The 21,546-nt window shown below is 36.8% G+C and overlaps 2 protein-coding genes and 1 long non-coding RNA gene across 3 annotated transcripts in view; all 3 read right to left on the bottom strand.

Moving 5' to 3' along the window:
- Positions 1-21,546, bottom strand: part of LOC112143519 — a gene marked incomplete in the record, with an annotated part of 53,693 nt that overhangs the window by 931 nt on the left and 31,216 nt on the right. Inside the window, 5 exon segments of the mRNA XM_036209886.1 lie at positions 80-326; positions 1,530-1,624; positions 1,704-1,837; positions 1,922-2,055; positions 2,146-2,296. Of these exon segments, the coding sequence (XP_036065779.1) occupies positions 80-326; positions 1,530-1,624; positions 1,704-1,837; positions 1,922-2,055; positions 2,146-2,296 (761 nt within the window).
- LOC118597988 lies at positions 14,643-14,970 on the bottom strand. Its single transcript, XR_004947019.1, has 3 exons — positions 14,948-14,970; positions 14,820-14,847; positions 14,643-14,728 (listed from the first exon to the last, which is right to left on the bottom strand). It is a non-coding gene; the product is annotated as an uncharacterized LOC118597988 (long non-coding RNA).
- Positions 17,648-19,110, bottom strand: LOC112143510. The gene is made up of 3 exons (XM_036209888.1): positions 18,590-19,110; positions 18,309-18,485; positions 17,648-18,068 (listed from the first exon to the last, which is right to left on the bottom strand). Exons 1-3 carry the CDS (start codon positions 18,725-18,727, stop codon positions 17,856-17,858), a joined length of 528 nt encoding a protein of 175 aa, XP_036065781.1. The 5' UTR covers positions 18,728-19,110; the 3' UTR covers positions 17,648-17,855.

Below are 21,546 nucleotides of genomic sequence, written 5' to 3' on the forward strand. Positions count from 1 at the left end.
TTGAGAGGGAAACAGGAACAGCATCAATGTCAGTCATCTCATCTCAAACTATTCTTTCACCACCAAGGATTGTTGTTACCTTGTGTTGTGGAGTTGAGTGTAGCACTTGGAGTTGTGGTTTCAATGGTGAATGTACCATTTCCGTTCAAGGTGGGAGATGGAGTAATAACATCAACCCTGTTGCTGACGAGGCCCAGTCCTAGTTTGTTCAGGTCTGACTGCAGTTGCAGGTTGATCCAGGTCTGAACGATGGTGTCATTTTCAAACAGCTTCAGGTCAGGAAGGTTGTTGCCGATGAGAGCTTGCACATCGTCTACAGTCAAAGCCTGGGTGTCGAAAAAGAAGAACAGTGAGGAGAGGATTGTGGGGTTTTTTATTGTTTCTGATTGAATAAATTATTTTAACCCATAGTGACATCAGTGTAACAAAAAATATCTGAAATGTTTTCTGTAGTCAACTTGGTTTGTGGTATTTTCCACGTAATTGTATTAGGGCCGCGCACGCAATTAACAAATAATAATTAATGAGTTAATATTTACTAACCCAAATAATAATAATAATAATATACCATAAATAATATAAAATACATAAATAAAATATATTTAATCTGATTTTTGTACTTTAATCTCTTCATTTTTTTGGTTTAGATCACTTTTTCACAAAAAGCAGACTTTTTGATTCACTGAGGCTCGACTGCGGCGGCAAATAAAAGCGATAGATACGCTGATCGTAATGATGGGTTAAATAAAACCTTTTTCTAGAAGATGAAAGAAAATGTTGTTTTAAAGTTGCTTGTGCAGTGATATAGAACACCGACCGGAACTTTTTCTTTTTTTTCCCCCCCAAGTCTGAAGGTTTGTTTCGTTTTTTTATAGCTGTACGTCAATATCTTTGTTTTATTGGAGTAATACTGCTGACATAAAAGTCTTCATAGTTCTGTTCATCTTACTGTTGATTTGTTTTTATGTGCACAAATGACACTTTTGGAATATCTGAGTCAACACCTGATAAATTTAAACATTTCAGACAATATCAATAAAGGAAAATGTTCTCACTGGTCTGTTTTTGTTCAACAGCCGCATATTGTCATCAAATTTACCAAGTAAGACATTGTACTTAATAGTGTGAGATCATGACAAAAAAGTTTAATTATTGTGATATTTTTTTAATCAATTGACAGCCTTCGTTAAAAATAAATGTGCTAAATGTATAGTGTTGTGTCTAAATTTCATTTTGACAAAAACTGTAACAAAAAAAATAATTGCGATTAATCTAATTCAAATTAGTATAATTCTAATTAATTTTTTTCCAGGTTTGTTATTAATTAATTTTGTTTAATCGATTCCCAGCCCTAAATTTATTTTTTAAGGAAAAATAGGTCTGGATCTTAATGGGTTAAAACTCCAAAAAACATTTGAATGAGTCAACATGTGCAAGGTAAAAATCCAGCTCTTGTGTGACTCAAAAAACAAATGTTTTTACATAAATAACAAGGTGATTTAAACATAAATTTCAGTGTTTATTCTTACTTTTACGACATCGAGCTGCAGACTCCTGAATGTGTCAATGTCCATGCTGATGTTTTGTGTCGACAGTCCCTTGATGTCAGTCAGGGGAGCTCCACCTTTCAGAGGAGACAGTACATTTCATCAACTCACAAGTGGCATATATAAATATATATATTTAATTCAGTGTTTTCCTACCCAGATAGGGTTTAATCAAAGTGTAGTAGCTGCTGAAGCTGTTGCGATATGTGCTAAAGGAACTGTTGGTGATCTCATACAAGACGGTCTTCTGCTCAGCTGAACAAGATGAGACATTGAGAAGTTGGGCGTCTCTGGAGACAGAAGAAGAAGGTTTTGTGGAGTTTTACACACGCACATAATCACCGTCTGCATTAAGTCAACTTGCTGACACCAACCTGATGCTTTCTGTAGTGATGGTCTTTAGAGTGTTTACATCTAGTGAGCACATGTAGGAGTCAATGGTGTTCAGTTCAGTGGTTCCCAGGGAGTTTCCAGGTATGCTCAGGTATTTGGTGATGATTGCTTTGCTCTTAACAACAGCAAAGGAAGCAGTATGGTAAGGATATCATTCTTTACTGTTACTTTTGAATGTAACTTTTGAGAGTGAGTCTCCTGTTACCTGTGCTGTGGTCCAAACTCCATCTTCAGGCTTCATCAGAGCTCCCAAGGTGTCAATGGTGCTGATGTTCCACTTAGAGATGTCATCAAGTGATGCAGCGCGAGACACTGGACCAAGAATCTGGACATCTTGATCAGGAATTCCTGATGGGTATGCCTGGAAAAATGAATGTTTTTTAACAAAAAAATTCTTATGAAATGTAAGACAAAATCTTCATGTGAATGTACAGGAACAAGCCTGTTAAAAGCCCACCTTTTAATAAAAGAAAAACCCCAACGCTTCACAATTATAAGGTTTGCAAAAATAATAATTATGGAAATAACTTGTTGCTGTTCAACAATATCAAATAAAATAAAAAACTAATGAAGTAGACCTGAACACTAACCTAAAAGATTGTTACAAAATGTTTTTTAAAAAATGTAATCAAACAATTCTTGTGAATGTCAGTGAAGTTTTTGGACCTGTAAACAGAATTTTTGAACAAGTGCTAATAAGCAAACTGCCGTGACTGTCTTCAGCATGAATCGTGTCTTATTTAGACATTTTTTCAGCTGCTTCTACTGATGTTTAAGGGCTCAAGAACAGTATTTTAGAATTGACCAATACTTTGTTTTTGCAAGAGGCAGCTAAGGAGCTTCTAAACACAACCAAGCCTTTTACACCTTTCACACAAACTGGTCTTCTGTTCTTGGTAGACTTTATGTTTGTGTGTGGGAGCTCAAATATGCTTTAACCAAGAGTTCTAGTTGTCTCTCATTCCTTTTTATTCTAATAAGAGAAAACACATTAACATTGGTTCCTTGATTCCTTCTCAGTTCTTATTAGTTTTGTCCGTTTCAATTTTTTTCATTCTCCACTGAGGTCCAGATGCAAAATAAAGAAGTTAAGCTAGTTCTTTACCTGGTTGAGCTTGTTCAGAATGACTGTCTGGAAGCTATCATCATCCACTTTCTGGCAGATAGAGGCCAGGTTGTCCTTCAGAACCGGAACATCCAGGCAGAGATCAAACTGCGTCAGGTCGTAGCCAAACGGGAAGGACTCGTCACTTACAGTCACCTGAGTGATGTTGCCCACAGTGCAGCCTTTGAAAATGAGAGATCTGATAAGAGTCGTTTCTATGGCATCATTTCAAAGAAATATTAATTTTGTATTAAGATTATTATAAATATTTTTTCTTTATAAAACATGATTCATTTAATAGCAAACAAGCACAATAAACATGATCACTGATGTGGTAAATTAACTTGGGGTTACACAGCTTCTCTGTTGTTCAACTGATAGTTAAGCTGCTTTCTCAGCTAATTTGACTGAAGTCCACTGTTAATTCACTTACCTGCAGCTCGTTTCACCACTTGAGTGTTAACTTGGTTAAAAAAGCTCTTCAGTGCGCTTCTCTTTGTCTTTGCTTTCCGTAGAGATGGCATAAAGCTCTTTAGGAATTGCCTCTTTGTTTTCTGCAAATGCAAAAACACGTTACAAACCAAGTTTGAGACAGTAAATGTATGCAGTGACCTTTTTTTGTTTTTCTTTGGTATAAAACTTTTTATACCACTTTTTATATATTATTCAAGATAAACATTCACAGATCTATTCACAAACATACACTTGGGAAATGTCCCCAGAAGTTTCTCGTCAAATGGAGAGGGAGGATCCCGAGGTCCACCAGAGTTTGACTGCTCCATGTCGAGGTGTTTCTGCAGATTAGAGATATTTTTAAGTAATTTGTTTGAATCCATATAGTGCTAATATTAATGATTTTAACAAAAGACTAAATATTTCTACCCATATTGTGTGTTCCCTGAAAGCAGCAGAGTCTCCATAGCAGCTACTTGGCTGTTAGAGAAGTCCTTGCATGATTTGAGTTTTTCCAGAATAGAAGGATCAGAGTTCTCTATGTAGGATCCATCCAGAGTGCAGACCATGTTCCCGAGAACCTCCACGTTGTCCTTGCTCAGGGTTTTACTGTTTATGCCCTAAACAAGAAAGAATCAAAAGGGACAAACATTTAGGAAGAAAAATGTATAATATTTCAAGGATGATGTGGAGTATAAAGTTAACCGTCTATGAAAGTGAATATGTTTGTAAGATGATTATTGTTTAGTACTGGTTGCTTTTTTAGCCTTCATGAAGCTTTTTTACATATTTTGATAGCTTTTTTCCATCTATTTTTTCAAGTGCCCACAAAGCTGTGCCATAAATAATAAACCCCCTGTGATCGACACTTACCAAGCAGGTCGTGGCTTCACTGAACAGCTGTGACGCCTTGTTCAAAACGCCAGAGGCCACGGAAATGTCTGCAGCCCCCAGTGCAGACAAATATGACCTGCAGTTGGTTTTCTGGATATTCTGGCTGCTGTAATACATTAAGAAGAAAAGCATCTACTGATCAGCAAATGTTTTGCCTTTGTTAGATGGAATAATTGATGTTGGCAGTGAGATGTTGGGCGAATGCCTTACCTGAAGTAGACCAGCATGTCTGCAGGATATTCCGTGAAGTTTTGAGAGAGGCTTCCGCTCATCAAGTTGTACATGCAAGTCAGCTGTATTTGACAAAGTTATGACATGGAGTTAATGTCATGCAACTGACAAAGCTTGTGAAACCATTGTGATGCACCGCCATCTCAAGCATGAAAGTGGGATTCTTTCTCGGACATGTTACCTGTGATTCCTTCAGTGCAACCTTTGCTCTATTGTTTCTAGGCCTGCAGGCACGAATCAACTGTTGTATCCTGGGCCTTTTCATCTTCTGGACGACGGTGCAGGTGAAGCCTTGCAGCACATATGGAGACAGCCTGTGTGGGAAGGAACAGAGGGAGGTTAGATGAAAATGAAGATCGGTGTTCATCATTTCATTTTATATATGTATTGTAAGAAATACTTTTTCACTTACTGTTCGATGTCGAAAGTTGTTTCGGCTAGATTTGCAAAAAACATGGAAGACTGAAAGAAGAAGACAGGATTATTTGACAATTAATGTTAAATATTTTAACAAAGGCTGTGAAAGTTAACACGCAATTAGTCGAACAAGAGTAAACGCATTTATATCTATTGACCGCTGTGGTGGGCGGAGAATAACAGAGCTGTATGCTGTAAAAAATACAACAATGATGAAACCAGTTGTATTATTTTGGGATGGGGACCAATATGAAATTTTCTACAATAACGAGCACCGGCGTTGTCTAAGAACTCTGCGGTTCCCGCACGCCGTTGTTACAAGAGGCTATGAGCATTTCAGAGTGGACAGACACGCCTCCAGCTATGTAGGTTCCAGCCAATCCAACCTGAAATCCAGCTGGATCAAACTTCAAAAACTTTACTTTTATTATTTTTCAAAAGCACAACAAGGAAAATTTATGAGAAAAAAAGAAAGCTGGAAAAAAAGAAAAAAAACAAAAAAGAAACAGAATTCCAGGAAAAATGTCAAATGAACGGCAGCTCTTAGGAGATGAATTCTTTTTTCTGGTAGCCGAGGTTTCAAAGGGTTAAAGATAAATGCTCTAAATGTACAATTTTGTGTGGGATTTAATTTGGTGATTATATGCAGATAATAAGTGGCTGGCAAATACTGTTACAAAATATATATATATATATAGACTAACTTTTTTGTTTGCGATTGATCAGTTACATTATTTTACCTAATTCCTGGACCTAATTTTTATACATAGTTTGTGATGTGTAATATATTTTTATCCGCTAATATTTTACATACTAATATTTAACTGTTGTTTAGTGATTGTCAAAGCTGAAACCAGTAGCTGACCTGATCCGGTGTCCATGTTTTTTTGTTGAGCACGTTTATGTCTGCAGTCCCCTGAGGAAACACCAGCATGGCTGGTGGAATCGCCGTAGCCAAGGCATCAGGAACATTCACCACAATCGTGGCTGGACTTGTGTTCAGAGAAATGATCTGAAGAAAGAAAAAAATAAAACATAATGAACCCTTTAGCTGCCAAATCTAGGTACTGTACAAACATGTTATGGTTGAACTATATGGAGATGAGAGTGTACCTTTTGAACGACTTTTTGCTGGATAACTGATGGAGCCGTCAACATGTTGGAGATGAAGTTGGTGTCAGCAGATGCTTGTAGAAGATCTGTTGCTGTGATTTTCCCAATAGTCTTTGAAGGAACTCCAGTCACAAGTGTGCCAAGGGACAGCAGGGAGGCTGCACTGTTGATCTGTAAATCATATTCACATTAATCTAAACATGTTCAACAACTACTGGTTCACTTACTTACCTGCATGATCGTTGCACTTAATGTTCAACACAAATACCTGCAGTGTTATTACAGAATTTACCTGGAAACCTGAAGTGGTGATGCTTTGAATGATGGTGGCAACCTGGCTCTGGCTCCAGGTGGTGACAGTGCCCAGCGTGGACAAAGTGGAAATCAGCACAGAAGAAGACACTGATGTGATCTGACTGGTTGTCAGGCCTGAAGAGGAGCTGCCAAGATTCACCAGCGTCTGCTGAGTCACTGTTTTGATGTTTGATGCCAGAGCAGCTGATATCTATGTGACAAAATTCAAAAGGTAATTGAGACATATCTATCTATTTTTTCCCACAATTCTGATAATATATCTATGATTCTAAAACCACCAAAACAAACCCATGATCAATAGCAGTTTAAAGGGGCCCTGCCGTGAAAATTCTACTTTTTGAGGTTTTAAATAGATTTTACTGTTCATTTCTCACTAATAAAGAACCCCAAAATTGAATTTTGATTCATTCATGCATTTAAGAGTAATCCTCTAAAAACCTGCCCCTCCCATACCCACGAAAACGAGCGGTTGGAAATGTGCTGACGCAAGATCGATGCCAACTGCTCCCTCCAGGAAGAGTCTGCTCTGACAGCTCCGCCCCCAGTGTAACATAACATTCAATTTATCCCCTTTATCCAGTGATTATCAGCAAAAAATACTTTTATTTTAGATGCAGAATACCATATATCTTCCAGTTGTGTCCTGCCACCCCCCACCACCCTGGTCAGAACAGAAGCCACGTGTGTTTGTGTTGTGAAGCAGTGTAAAGATGGCCGGGGCTACTAAAGGCAGATATATTGTGGTGCATCCATCTTTGAAAAGTTTGGATTATTTTCATGGGAGTAATACAAAAATGCTGCCACAAGCTCTAGGATGACATCATGAAGTGGACAGCAGCAGCACGCAGTGGCAGGCGGAGCTTCAGGAATCGAGCTGTTTTACTTCCGGGTTGGGAAAAACTCACGAAATATAACTAATATTTCAAAAATAATTCATTTATAATGGTCCAAAGGTAATATATGATCATATGTTGGCCAAATGCAGAGAACAAACTTTACACACCTAGTTGTGTGACAGTTCTAATCTTACCTCACTCTCTCAATAGAAAGGACAAGAACTACTCATTCTGTATAGAGGCTTGGTTACCTCAGGATCATCAGTTCCATTGCAGAGTTTCTGACGTCTGTCCAGAACACTCAGAGCATCCGCTTCACTTATTGAAGAGTAAGCCAAAACTGGGACGTTAGAAGAGCACAATAAAGAGCCTGGAAGCCTGAAACAGAGACATAGAGTTCAGCCTTTCGAAAATCAAAGAGACTTTGCAACTGGGAAGTCTTGTGCGATAGAGAGTAATACCGGGCTACCTATAAAACAGCAATGGAACTTTGTGTTAAGCTTAAGTTCACTCACTTAATAGGGTTGAAAGTGGGGTTGAACTGAAAAATCTGTGTGATGTAGTAACTGGACACTGTTGGTAAAACCGTCGAGCTGCTGAAAAGCTCCAAATTGATGCTGTCCGTCAAGAATACCTGGATCTTAACAATAAAAATAATAATACAGACAATTAATTACGATTGATTGCAATTCTAAAATCTCTAGAAATCAAAATTAAATGAAAGTATGTATTTAAAGGTTTTGATTGACAACATACCTGAGTGGCGGAAACAAAGGATGTGAGGTCACCCAGAGTGAGAAATTTCACAAAGTTGCCGATGGAATTGGCAAACCAGGCGGTGGAGTTTAAGTATGGATCAGTAGCATTGTAACATCTAGGCTCAGACCCTATTAAATATGAAACAAAGAGAAACAAAATGAGGTTCTTATTCTTTATGAAAGCAGAAACTGGATCCATTTATTTAAAAAATTACTTTTGAAAATAAGTTTTGTTATTTAAATAAAACAGATTTCTTTAAATTTTATTGCAGATCACACTTTTGCTTACCAGCTGTTAAGTAGCTTTTAATTGTGGCGTAAACATCTGACTCTCCAAAGTTAGAGGTATTATATGTGAAGTTGTTTCCCATGTAATACACCCTGTCACAAATAAAAATAATGTAAGTTGAGAAACAGGTAACATATATAGTATACTCTGCGGGCCTGTGACAAAAGACGTACAGTTTCTGGAAGGCAAAGCATGAAGCGTTCTTCACTTCGGTGAAGCTAATGAGATTCTTGGTGAGGAATTTCAGGTAGTTCTTCAACCCCATGTCAAACCACAAGTCAACTTCAAGTTTTTGGTTCATTCCCAGGGCTGTAGGCCAAACACAGGGGAGGATCTGTATCTTCACATCATCTGGAACATCCTCCTACAAACAAAAAGTCAATGACTCTTAAGTAAATGTATCAGTCCGAAAAATACAGATTACCAGTAAATAAGATCTCGACATACAGTTTCCAAGAAAGTTGTAGTGTTGTTGTAGTTGTTAAAGACGTCACATAAACTTGACTGGACATCGATCACATTGGGTTGACTGAGGAACTGCCTCAAATCTGCTGGACTAATGGTGTTTAGGAGCTGAAATAGGAACAAATAGACAGTAGGTAGATTAAAGAAATAATCACATGATACAGCCAAACAAACTTCCAATGGGTTTTGTATTTTTTCCTCACCTCTGACTTGGGTGTTGTTGATACAAGAGATACAAATGTAGACACATTTGGAAATCCAAAGCCCAGAAAACTACTTTTCAAATAGGTGTAAAAGCTCCCACTCTTGTAACATTTCAGTGATGTTGGACCTGTTTTACAAAGAACAACATTTGCAAGTGTGTTGTGAGGGGAAAATGGTTTGTAATGAAAGTGAAATAAAGTAAAATTCTTTGTTGTATTATATACAAACCTTCAAGGGAGAATACAATGTTATTATAAATTTCCTCTTCTGTGTTGTTGCTGAATGTCAACCGTAGTGTGTCAAGAAGATTGACCCTGATTTAGAAGTAATTAAAATAAATAAATTATCCACACACACAATTGTAACTTATAAAACCAATCAATAAGTGTGGTTTTTGTACAAGGTTGCATAATGAAATACTTACATCTCTTGGCTGCTGTTACAGCTTCTTTTTATCCCAATTTGGAATAATGGGGTCACCAGGCTCGAGGAGAGGTTAATAAACAAAGGCTTCAATCTCACTGTAAGCCAGTGCAGGAAGTCTTCATCAGTAATAGCCGAAGAAGAGAGATTTCCTCTGGCAAAAACTGCCTGGATGAAGGCAGACTTCACCTCAGTGGAGTAGTTGGCTGATTGTGCCTAAAAAATACATTTTTATATCATTAAACATTAAATAATTTGGACAAAATTTCATAATAATAAAAAAATAATATTTTACTATTTCAGTAATACGTTTTTGGTAAATAGTCTTTTTATTATTATTTTTACCTTTAAACTGCTTTAAATGAAAACAAATTATCCAGGACAAAAGAAAACTAAGTAAAAAAGTCGAAGATGCTTTTTAAAAATGTAACTTAGATAATTATCACAAGTGGTTGTTCTATCTATCCATCTATCCATCTCTCTCTCTCTCTCTCTCTCTCTCAGGTAATTCCCTCACTACCCCCTAATTTTGGACATATGGTTGGACACAACTCAGCACAAGCTCACTCTTTTTTTTTATTGGCAAATATGATTATACCCATTTGCTCAAGTACAAATCTAATAAACATGAATGTATAAATAAGACTTTTTACTGTGTTTTGATGACCAAAAATTGGCTGATTTATGTATAGGTATACAAAATGTATTAAAATGTATGTCTTTGTGCAGAGACTTCTGGGAAACTTACAGGCCACTGTATAATGAAGATGTAGATTCAGACACCACTACAAAATGGTAAACGCCTAATAAATAATAAGTAAATTGACTGAGGGAATTCAGAGACTTTCTATAAGCTAATACTAGGTCGGTCATTTGTTTTTTTCATACAGGAGGAAGATTGGACCAAAAACAGAAGAAACTCATATTGGCTTTTAAGAAAACCAGAAATGACCAATACTTGTTTGAAGGTAAATATTTTTCCTTTAATATTACAGAGTACCTAAAGCATTTACAGATTAAAGGTTTTAACATTTTGCCACTTTTACCAAATCCGGCAGGCTATATATTTGCTAGCAGGCTGCATATTTGCTAGCAGGCTGCATATTTGCTAGCAAGCTACATATTTGCTATCAGGCTATATATTTGCTAGCAGGCTATATATTTGCTAGCAGGCTATGTATTTGCTAGCAGGCTACATATTTGTTCTGCCAAAGGTTGCCGTAGGTTGTTAGCAGAAACAACACTCTGGTTGTGTACCAGTAATTTCTTCATTTCTAATAGTCAGGCTCCTAAGAGCATGCACCTTTGACCTAAATAGCACTAATGGGTTCCCTGGGAAGTGTGCAGGGTTTTGGGGGTAGAAAAATAAATTATTTCACCCTTACTTAACCCTTAAATAGTTACTTAGATGTTCACTACAACCTGATGCTCGCAGCATGGTTGTTGGAAAAAAAGAGCATGAACATCTTCACCTTTCAGGCTCACCGAGTTGTCTTTGATCCTATAATTTCCTGCGGGCCACCTACATGCCCTGCACAGATTTGGCCTTTTTTTTAATCTCTAAACAGCCCATATGCACCAGGTGCAGTTGTTACTAAGGCTTTTATTAATATTAAACTATTTCAAATGATATCACTTTTGCATATCTGCTATACAATATATACAGTATAGATTTTCCCATATAAAAGTTAGTTTGGATTGTTTACTGACTAACAAATGACTTAAAAAATAATAATAATAAAAAAAAAAAACTTATCAAATATGCTTACCTCAATGGCTGGAGATACTGCATCAAAGAAGACACCAAACTCAGCAGGATTAATGCCTGCCATGACTTTTCCCACATCTTCCTGGTTTGTTAATTGAGAGGGGATTGCTGCTAGCTGGCTTAACTGACCAACAGTGAGAAGATCTGCAACGTCAACCTTAAGGTAAAATGTACTAATTAGCAATGTAAACATAAACAGTCTAAGCTTACAGGAAATACAAATGTATGCTTAGTATTACAAGTAAACTCATTATTACAAAATAAAATGCTTTTAATAAAAATATAAGCATATGATTAGTAAAAATTACTAAAACAATATATACTTGCAAAAAAACAAGCTTTTGTTATTTAATATGTGGCTTAAATTTAACTATTAGGTCATATAATTGTGTGCATGTGTAATTTATTTTAAGGATTTAAGGGCTTCACTCACTCCTCTGAAGTTGTTTTTTAAGGACAAAAAGTCGTGGAAGGAGGCTTCAGAGAGGAACTGTCCAAAGTTATCCTCTAGCCACAGTCTGTCATCCATTCCAGACTGGACGCATGATAGACCTAAAATTTAAGTTAATTATGTTTAGACTCAGTGGATTATTCCTAATATGAACTAGGATATGTGTAAGCAAAGTGAATTTTACCTGACAAAGCCTGTCCTCTAAGATAGTCTAACTCAAACTTGAGAACCTCTTGACTTTGATCCACAGAAAGCTGAGGCAAAACACTTCCAAATCCTTTGATACTAAAAGAAGAAAAGGACAAATGTTTTACAAAATGTGAAAAAAAAATGTATTCCAGTCTCTTATCCATGCCATTGTAAAAGAACAAAAACTGATTAGAACTCACATCTGTTGGTAGGAGTTACAGGCAATGTTTTTTGGAATAATTTCAAAGGTACTATTGTTAACTCCTGGCAGGAATGGTGTTAGATAAACCTGGAACCACAACTTGAAGCCCTCAACATTTAGAACAGATAGTTGTGGGCCTAAGGCTGTCAACGTTAGATTTAAAATGGAGTCACGCACTCCTGGAGTAAGAGTTTTCAGAGCCTGCTGAGAAAAAAATACAGAAAATTGTTAGCTTCACAATATTTTAGCAAAAACAATATTACTACTAAACGAGAAAAAATACCTCTGTTGAGCTATTAACAAATATCTGAAAGAAAGACTCGAGGCCAATTAGAGATGAGTTGCTAAGTTTTGTGAACACAAGTGTTACAAGTGTTTCATTTGACAAATTCTCTGATTGAAGAAGAAAAACAGCTTTTTGTGCTGGGGAAAGAAAGTCTACTATTGTGACCTAAAAAAGACAAAAAAGACAACACCAAAGTTAGATTTGAATACATTTGTTAAAAAATAAAAATATAGTGAAAACAAAAACTTTATATCTAACAAAAGCACACCTGAGAAATGTTGAAGGGTTGAAGGTCTGCAAGAGTTGCAAAGACTGAAAAGGGTCCTAAGTATGTTTCGATGAACTGAGCACCACTTTGAATTCCCTGCCTGCAAGCTGTCAACAAAAAAAGTTCCACAAATTACATACAAAACAGAAAAAAGAAATAACCACTCTTGTAGCATGTCAGCTTACCTGGTGAGTTGATTTCCCCGGCGAGATTCTTTAGGTAGCCCAGGAGAACATTTGCAAGTCCTTGTAGTGTATCCTCGGGTATGGAAGAGTACACCATGGCCATGCCACTCACACTGCAGAAATCGTAGCCAAACAATCGTGTATAATCATTAGCTCACAGATAATTGGAAGTTGGATCCATTAGGTATTGAGTGCTGGCAAAAGTTAACTTACACTACATGGTAGTTTGTACAGTTGGTTGTTTGGACTGTAAGCTGGAGCATCTCTGGAGTGAAACTTGCAAGGACGTATACCAGTTTGATATGGAACCAAATGTAAAAGTCCTCTGTGTTGAAATTTTCCAGTTGTGGACCAACAATCTTGAAGGTCCTGTTCATGATGAGGTCTCTGACGACAGGCTGGAATTCTGGCACCTGTCAAAGAAGGACAAGCAAGGAATTACACACACCAAAGTGTCTGTGTTGCAAGTTTGCCACCAAGCATGTGTGAGTGAATCTAAAACTGTGGACTGAGTTAAAGCAAGAAAATGTTAAAAGTTTAATATTAAGTCCAACATTGCTCATTTGAAAGCCCACTTTACCTGTCCATTCACGCTCAGCTGTGCCAAGAACTGGTCCACATTTTTCAGAGCATTCCCTTGCTCAAGTTGATTGAAGACTCGATCGACCAGGACCGTGTCATTTGAGGTGCTTGTGCTCACAATTAACTGTGCCATCTGAGAAGGAGCGAGCTGTGACAAAAACTCAACCTGTAAAGACAAAATCAAAAGTATTGGTCCGAGCGCTGCTGAAACAATGACATTAAGCAAAAGAAGTAGATAGGTGCAGAGAGCACTCACGCTGGAAAAGTTTGGATTGAGAGCCAGCAAATCCTTTAGGGTTGCTAAATCTGAGAAGTTGCCAAAGTTTGCCACCAGCCAGTTTAAGCTTCCATTGACAAAGGAAATGCATCCTGGATCTGCAAAAAAAGAAGAAAAAAAAACATAGTTGCCAGGGGACTGGCTGCAGATCAGAAGCACATGCCACTAGAAAAAGAAGAAATTTTGGCTTAATGAAAGACTCTTACCTGATGAGTCATTTCTTGACAGGAATGGTTGAATGAAGTGAGTGAAGACTGCCTGCTGTGTCTCACTGTCCATGAATGTCTTCTGGCTACTGAGAGCTTTAATGCTAACATTCGGAAAGAGAGTTTTCAGTGTCTGAACATGTTCATGTTTTTCAGTGATGCTGTCATAGTTGACTCATTTGTCAGATACACTTTACACTTACACAATTTGGTATGTCGGGCAGCTGAAATTGGCGGCACTGAGGCAAGTAAGGAAGTTTGTTGTTGGAGAGGATAAGAAGAGCTGGATCTTTTTCTGGAACCAGTTATCGATGACCTCTTTATCCTGCAGTTGTGCCTGGCTGAACGTGGCAATTCTCACCTCCCCCAGAGCCTCAAGAGCATTTGACAAGCCGGGGCCGCTACTGCTGTTGAGATTCTGGAATGTTGCGAGTATTGTTTGAATACTTCATTTACACATCTCAGAAACCTGTATTGAGCAGTTTGGGGATGGGCTTACCATGCCGGCCAGTATATCAAGAGCCTGGTCCAGATTAGGGCTATTTTGGAAGAAAAGTTTCCAGACCTCTACAAGGTAAGTTTCTTGTTTTTCCAGTGAGCATTTCAAGATTGTGGCCAAGTTGCTTGGAGAGATATTTTTTGCCTTAGAATAAACAAAGAGGACAAAAGGAAAGCAGTCGTTTAGGAAGTCCAGAGATTTGTTTTACACTGCAATGTACCACAAATGAGCTTTTTTCAATCATTGCTGTTTTACTACGATTGCCAGCTGTTGTTTACTGAACTTACAGAAGAACAGGCATATTCAGCAATGGTAAAGTTGCACAGGACTGCAGATAAAGTGTCCGATTCCAGTGTTTTTTGAAGGTGTGACCTATGCAAAGTAGGAACAAAAAGATTGTCACTATATAGAAAACGGTGTGAAAATGCAATCTTTGTATAATAGTAAAAAACAATCCACTCACTGGTTGACTGAAGCACAGATGAGGTTCTCTGTAAAAAGAACATTTAAATGACTTACGTTTTGTTCGCAAAAAGCTAACGAGCTGTAGGCATTGTTATTCTCTTCGTGAAAAATATCTATAAAACTTACCATCTACATTGGTCTTTGTGCACTGGAGTTTAAGAAACACAAGTTAGTACCGTGTGTAAAACTAGACTAAAGACACATTTCAACTATGTTTACTATTGTAAGATCCTTGTGACCGTTTCTCTAGTTATGATTTAGCAAATTTTATCAAAAATTAAAGACGCCTTTTTGTTTAGTAAGATATATTCTTAGAAACTCAACAGAAGCTAATTGGAATTTAACCCCAAATCTGTGGGTGGGATCGTAGGCCTTTAATTTAGTCTTTGTGAATTATTTAACAGCACTTTCCTTACCTTGACTCCTTCTAGTTTATTATATCACACAGGCCCAAGCTAACACCCCCCCCCGAAGAAAAAAAAAAAAAAATCAACCAAACGACCATTATGAGAGCTCTTTAGCTGGGCAGTTTTGAGCCAGATTACACTACTGATTGGGAAATCAAAGATCTTTGTGGATATATTTTCAAGCAAGTGGATGCACAAGACATAGGACTGTTTGACCCACCAATTACGGTTTCTGCATCATAAATTCTGCTTTCTTAAACTTTATATTTTCATCTGTTCCTGATCCAACAGGATTTGAATAAAGAAATATTCATAAACGCAGTTTTAATCTTTAATTCTTTAAATTTTCCCTTCATCATAAGTAAATATGGTACAAGAACATGTTTAGCACCAAAAACTTGATTTTACTTGGCGATAGTCTTTGGGTGTATTCAGACTGAAAGACACTTTTTTTCTTGGCCGAGTCTGCTTAGTCTGTGCTCTAGTACAAAGCTTGTAAACAATCCACATGACTAAATATCCGTTCACTCATTGACCAAGAATTAAGAGGGAGGGGCAAATAAAAAAAAAATGGAAATTATGGAATTTCTTGTCCTTGGAATTCTTGTCGGTATAATTCAGTTTTTGAAACTTCATATTTTGGCCATCAATTTGTATGTCCTTATCAACGTCAGGTTCAACACTTTTTACTACTACTTTGGTACAGGGAAGGCATGCGCCAAGGCATTTACTGGCAATATAGCGACTATGAAGATTAGATAATAAGTGCTCATGACAGATAGATTGTCAGAAAAACAGTAAGTGGCAATGTCTATCACATTTCATGTCATTTTAATGAGCCTGTATTTACTTGCCCACATTTCAATGAGTTGCTGTGCCTCATCCTTGTGGTGTTATGGGATTGTTTTAAAGATAATTGTGTTGAAAAGCTTTTAGGATGATGTCACAGTAGTACCAGGCTTGAGCCCCGTAATGAGACAGAAAAGCATGTACAGTGTTCCCCCTCTCATTTGGGTTTCATTATTCACAATTTCATGTATTTGTAGATTCTTTTTTTCAGTAACGTGATTCCTTGTCACAAAAACGTAAACAACTCAAGACCCTTGTATGAAAAACTTGCGTCTGAAGGTGCTGCAGGAATCAAGCAGAGATTAAGGGCACACCGGCCCATTGGCTACATATACACAGGGACCACGCAAACCAAAGGTTGGTCCCACTAGTTCCTGAGCTGCTATCAACTGAGTAGGTTGCGCCTGCATAGAGAAATTACACCAGGTGACTCAGAAGTGGCTTGAAAATATCCTGTTAATCGCCGAGGATATTTATTATCTAGAGCAGGTGTTTTTATGAATAAAACTGTGAATTTCTGGAAGAAGATACCCTCTCACACTTAACTGATGGTGGAGCAAGCATGCGTTCCTTGTTTTAAATCATAGACCTCATGTGGGTTATAAATGATGCTGCGGAACAGTCTATTGTTCTGATTTAAAAAAAAATACTTGCTTGTCAGAGTGTTAATTTTAACACATCTAAAAACATTTTTTACTGCCTTTTCTATGTCTTGTAACGTGGCATGTAGGCGGGGAGCTGCTGTGACGTCATCGTAAAAGCTCTATTGTATTGTGAATTCAGGCTCATTATAATAACTTTTAACGTGACCCACATTGCTTCTCACTGTTGTCCTAACGATCTAAATATCACAAATACATATAAGCGTACCTCGTAGACATAGTGTCCCCAGTAAAACAATTATGCAACATTCTTTTCCTGTACCAAAGTTGCAGTAAAAAGTGTTCAACCTGGCCTTCATCCAGACACTCAAAAGCAATCAGCAACTTAAAAAAGTTTGAATAAGTTAAAATCCTGGCTAACCATAGTACAGTAGCACCTTCATTTTTCTCTTTTTGTTTTGACCTGCCCCCGTAACTGCTGGGTAATGACTGAAGAGATCTTTAGGGACAAGGTTTTGTTTACAAGCCTTGGATTGAAACAGGAAAGTCTGCTTGACAAGAGTCTGAATACAGCTCAATCAAATACAATCTTCAGGACTCGATCTGGAACAAATGGATAGACTCAATCCAAATCAACAGACTTTCCCAGTCTGAATACAGATCAAAGACCACAGTCCGCTTGCAGGCATTCAGACTGAAACTTGTTTTGAATTATTGGGGAAACGGACTCTGATTCACTATAAGCAAACAAAATTATTACAGTCTGAATGCACCCTTAAACTCAAATGACAAATCTACTATTTTCACCCTTCAGTTAATTCCTGTTGTGTCATTTGAGAGAAAAACTTACCTGAATGGAATCAGATGCAAAGCAAACTGTTGAGGAAAAATAAAAAGTTAGTCAGCGACTCAATAGGCTTTCGCTCAATGTGGTGGTGGTGGGATTATTTACGAAAAAAAACATCTCAGCAGAGCTTCTGTGGCACGTACGTGGGAATGTATCTTGGATCAACTGTATGCTTGCTTTTACGCCCATTGAAAGGTCCAATGGCAGGAATGTCAAACTTTGCTGCAGACCAGTAAGTCTGAAGGGAAGAAAAAAATGCATTTGTGAATTTTACTGGAAACAGGGATTCAGAAATGGCCAACATTTCTTCTGTCTTTGAGAACTGTCTCTTACATGGCTGTATAGGATGCACAGCTGATGTTTATGGGGATCACCCTCAAGCTGTCTGGTTGGAAGCTGGCTAGAACAGGAGGCAAATACTGCTGGAACCACAGCTCAAAGTCTAGAGGCTCGAATGTCTCAAATTCTGGAGCAAGAGCTGTCAAAGTCAGGTTCAAGATTGTGTCTCGTACAGCTGTGTTTTTGATGAAGGTCGTATTCATCTGGAAAAGAAGCAAAAGTCTTTTTGTTAAAAAAAAAAAAAAAAAAATAAGTTGTAAAATCCATGGAAAACAAGTTGAGATAGGGGCGCATGTGTAACGCTCATTGTTTCTAGGGCGGGTATACGTGAATCAAATCCAACCGTGCAAACAAGCATCATCCTGAGATTAGTCCACAAAGCAATTGGCTTCTCTGTCCATTTTGCTAAGCAGGTCTTTAAAAAGCCTGAGTGAAACATTTACCTGTTTGTTGACCTGTGCAAAAGCCTGGAAAAACTGAGTAAGCTGCCCCACATCGCCGGACTGTGTCAAGTTTGTGAGCAGGCCTTTTACGAGGGTCACATTCTCCAAAGCTCCACTGCCCGGGTCCAGTATGAGCTGTGCTTTTTGTTGAATTGTGAGCAAATCTATGACAGCCCCCTTTTAATAAATGCAAAAGGAGAAATTAAATACATTTTGTGAGAAAAATGTCTGAGATTCATTGTCTTTGGTTTCATGTGTTCTTTTCGTTTCATGTCACTTACTGCAGAAAAATTGTCATTCATGTTTTTCAGTTCTGAAAGTGTTGCAAATATTGAGAAACTTGCTAAGTTTCTTTGCAGCCATTCTTCACTTCCATTTACATCATCATTGCAACCTGGATCTGTCAATGAGGACAACATTTTAGTAATTCTTTTGAAATAATACAACCACTACTGTTGTCCAATTTTTCACTTTTTAAAAATTAGCTGTCAGAAACATGCTTTTACCTGCAAGATTCCTTCTTGATAGGTATTCTTTAATGAAGTTTTGGTAGATCAGTTTTCTTTCTACTGTTTGAGTTATATTCAATTCTTCGTTCATAGACTTTACCCTTGGAAAGAAAAAAATTACAAACAATAAACAAATCTTAAATCATACTTCCCCACATAGCAACCAACACAGCTTTATCTTTAAACATAAAACCTGCTTTCTTTTAAAATATATAACTATATCATTCAGTGTTGAAAGTTATACTGGATTCAAATAGACTGGCAATATTTTCACTATGGAACTACAGCACCCTCTTCTGTAACACATTTAGTGTACCTGATCCTTGATCAAGAAAAAGTTGGCTTCAGCATTGAATGTGGAAAACAAGTACATTTCTAAGAAAATATTATTATAATTTCTTAATTTGATTAGCTGTCAACCACAGTCATCTGATTTACTTACAATTCTTGGAAAGAAGTGCAGCTTAAGTTCAGTTTGCCCAACTGAATGAGGAAGTTATCATCGACAAGAGGTAGCAGTGGAGCCATCCTGATTGAGAACCACTGTCTGATGAATGTGATGTCATTGTAGTTACCCACAGTCAGGCTTCCGAGGACGTTGAGTATCTCCAGAACATTAAAGCTAGATTCATTAGTACTCTGTCATAAAACAAAGTTTGTGCAAGGTTATTAAATGCAGAAGAGGGTTCTCAAAAAATGTCTTGATTTAAACCTGTAAAGTGTCTTTGAAGCATTTTTTTTACATTTAAAAAAGTAATTTAAGGCCATCTGGCTGAAAAATCTTTAGTTACATATAGTTACATTACTGAAAAAAATGGAAAACTATTGTTTTAGTGCAAAAAAAAAAAAAAAAACTTTAAGAAAGGTGGAATTCATGGAACTTGAAGGGTATCATAAGAAGTGAAATGTGTGCGTTTTAATAGTATTTTCATTACCAGGCCTAAGACGACTTTTACACTTGACTGTAAAATTTGTCTGATGTTTAGCTCCATGTCCTGTAACAACTCCTTTGTAACAGTTGCATTTTTACGACGTTTACAGGACAGCTCCTCTGTCATTATGTCCACAATTCCAGATATCTATGGAAAAAAAATGAACAGTATTTTTGGAAGGGGTATTTTCAACCCATGGACACAAGATTATGTCACTAGCTTTTTTGTTGTTTGGCATGCAAAGAAACTGTAAATGAATTTGGGTCAAAGAACATCTCCTTGAATTTGAAATGCTTACACCGCGACCGGCATCCTGCAGTTTTCCTGTTGAGCAGGTTTCCTGGGAACCATTGCCTAGAGCCGGAGTACTGCTTTAAAAACAAAATAAAATATTTTACTTTAGTCAGTTAACACAATAATCTAAACATGTACAACATGACAATGCTAAAATTGACCTACATGTCATTAAAAAAAAAGATATTTCAATTTATTTGCTTAAAAGTATGTATAATAAATCTGCATGCTGACCTGTTCTGTATTGTCTGTGAACCTGGTCCTACAGGTGCACAATTAATAAAGGGAAGAGTTAGTAATTTTAAAGCAAGTTTTTAAATAAATCAAATGATTTTGTTTTTTTAATGAATGTTACCATTTGTTGTGTTGTTCTGCAAAAGAAAAAAGTTAACAAAATTCAAATTTACTTTTATTATTTTTCTAAATCAACTTTTACGGCATTTTTTTTTTTTTTTTAACTTACGGTTGTTGAAGTAACTACTGATACGCACACTGAAAAAAAAGTCACAAGTGCTTTTAGTACAATCTCATTTTTAGCTGTAGTAAAAAAATGATTTATTCTTCAAGCTCGTAATGGACACTTACGGAATGCAACCAGTGAAAGTAGTGAGAGTAGCTGGACATTGACTGATGTCCTGGTACCATCCATTGTGTTCCCTTTAGAGGTTTTTAGATTGCCCAGTCTTCATTTTAAACTGTAAATAAATGTGAAATTCTGGGAAAAATAAGAAGCATTTTGCAAATACTTAGCAATAACATGAAAAGTCTTTTTTAATATTTGTATAACAAAAAAACATGTGGTGAAAAATTTTGTTTTAATGCATGGAAAGTAATTTGCTTTAACAACAAGATATTAAGCCAGCATCATTTTAAATCTGAGCACAACAAAAAATGTAAAGACTTTTTATCTCTACAACCATTAATTTTTTTGCAATTCATACACAAAAAAATAAAAAAATAAATAATAGCACTCTTATTTCTACACAAGAAACAACACAGTATGTCAAATAGTCATATAAGGTGAAAGAAGTACAGCAGGTTAAGCTCACCTGTGCAACTCCTGCTTTGTAAGAGAACAATGACGACTTAACTAAGGTGCGGAATTTATATGCAGGGTGGAGTGAAGAAATTGCAACCCACACCTCTTTTTGAGCTAAAACAAAAACATGTGCAAAATGTTCAGCATGTTATGTGAGATTCCATTTGAATTAAGTTTTGAACGAAAAGTTTTGGTGTTTTTATTTCATTAAATAATAATATAAAACATACATTTACATATACACTTTATGTGGCATAGTTAATTATCATTGAGATAACTTTTTCAGGAAACATGTTAAAGTTTAGGTTTGCATCTCCTTTGCATCTGAGCATTGCAATGATCACATTTCTGCATTTTTTCAGATGGTTTATGGTTAACTAAATAGAAAAAAAGTTGCAAAAACGTTTAATCTCACAAACTTTGTTTATTTTACTGTCAAATTTATATAAGACATAATGAATATC

The sequence above is a fragment of the Oryzias melastigma genome, linkage group LG22, assembly GCF_002922805.2.
Source record: "Oryzias melastigma strain HK-1 linkage group LG22, ASM292280v2, whole genome shotgun sequence".
NCBI classification, from domain to species: Eukaryota; Metazoa; Chordata; class Actinopteri; order Beloniformes; family Adrianichthyidae; genus Oryzias; species Oryzias melastigma.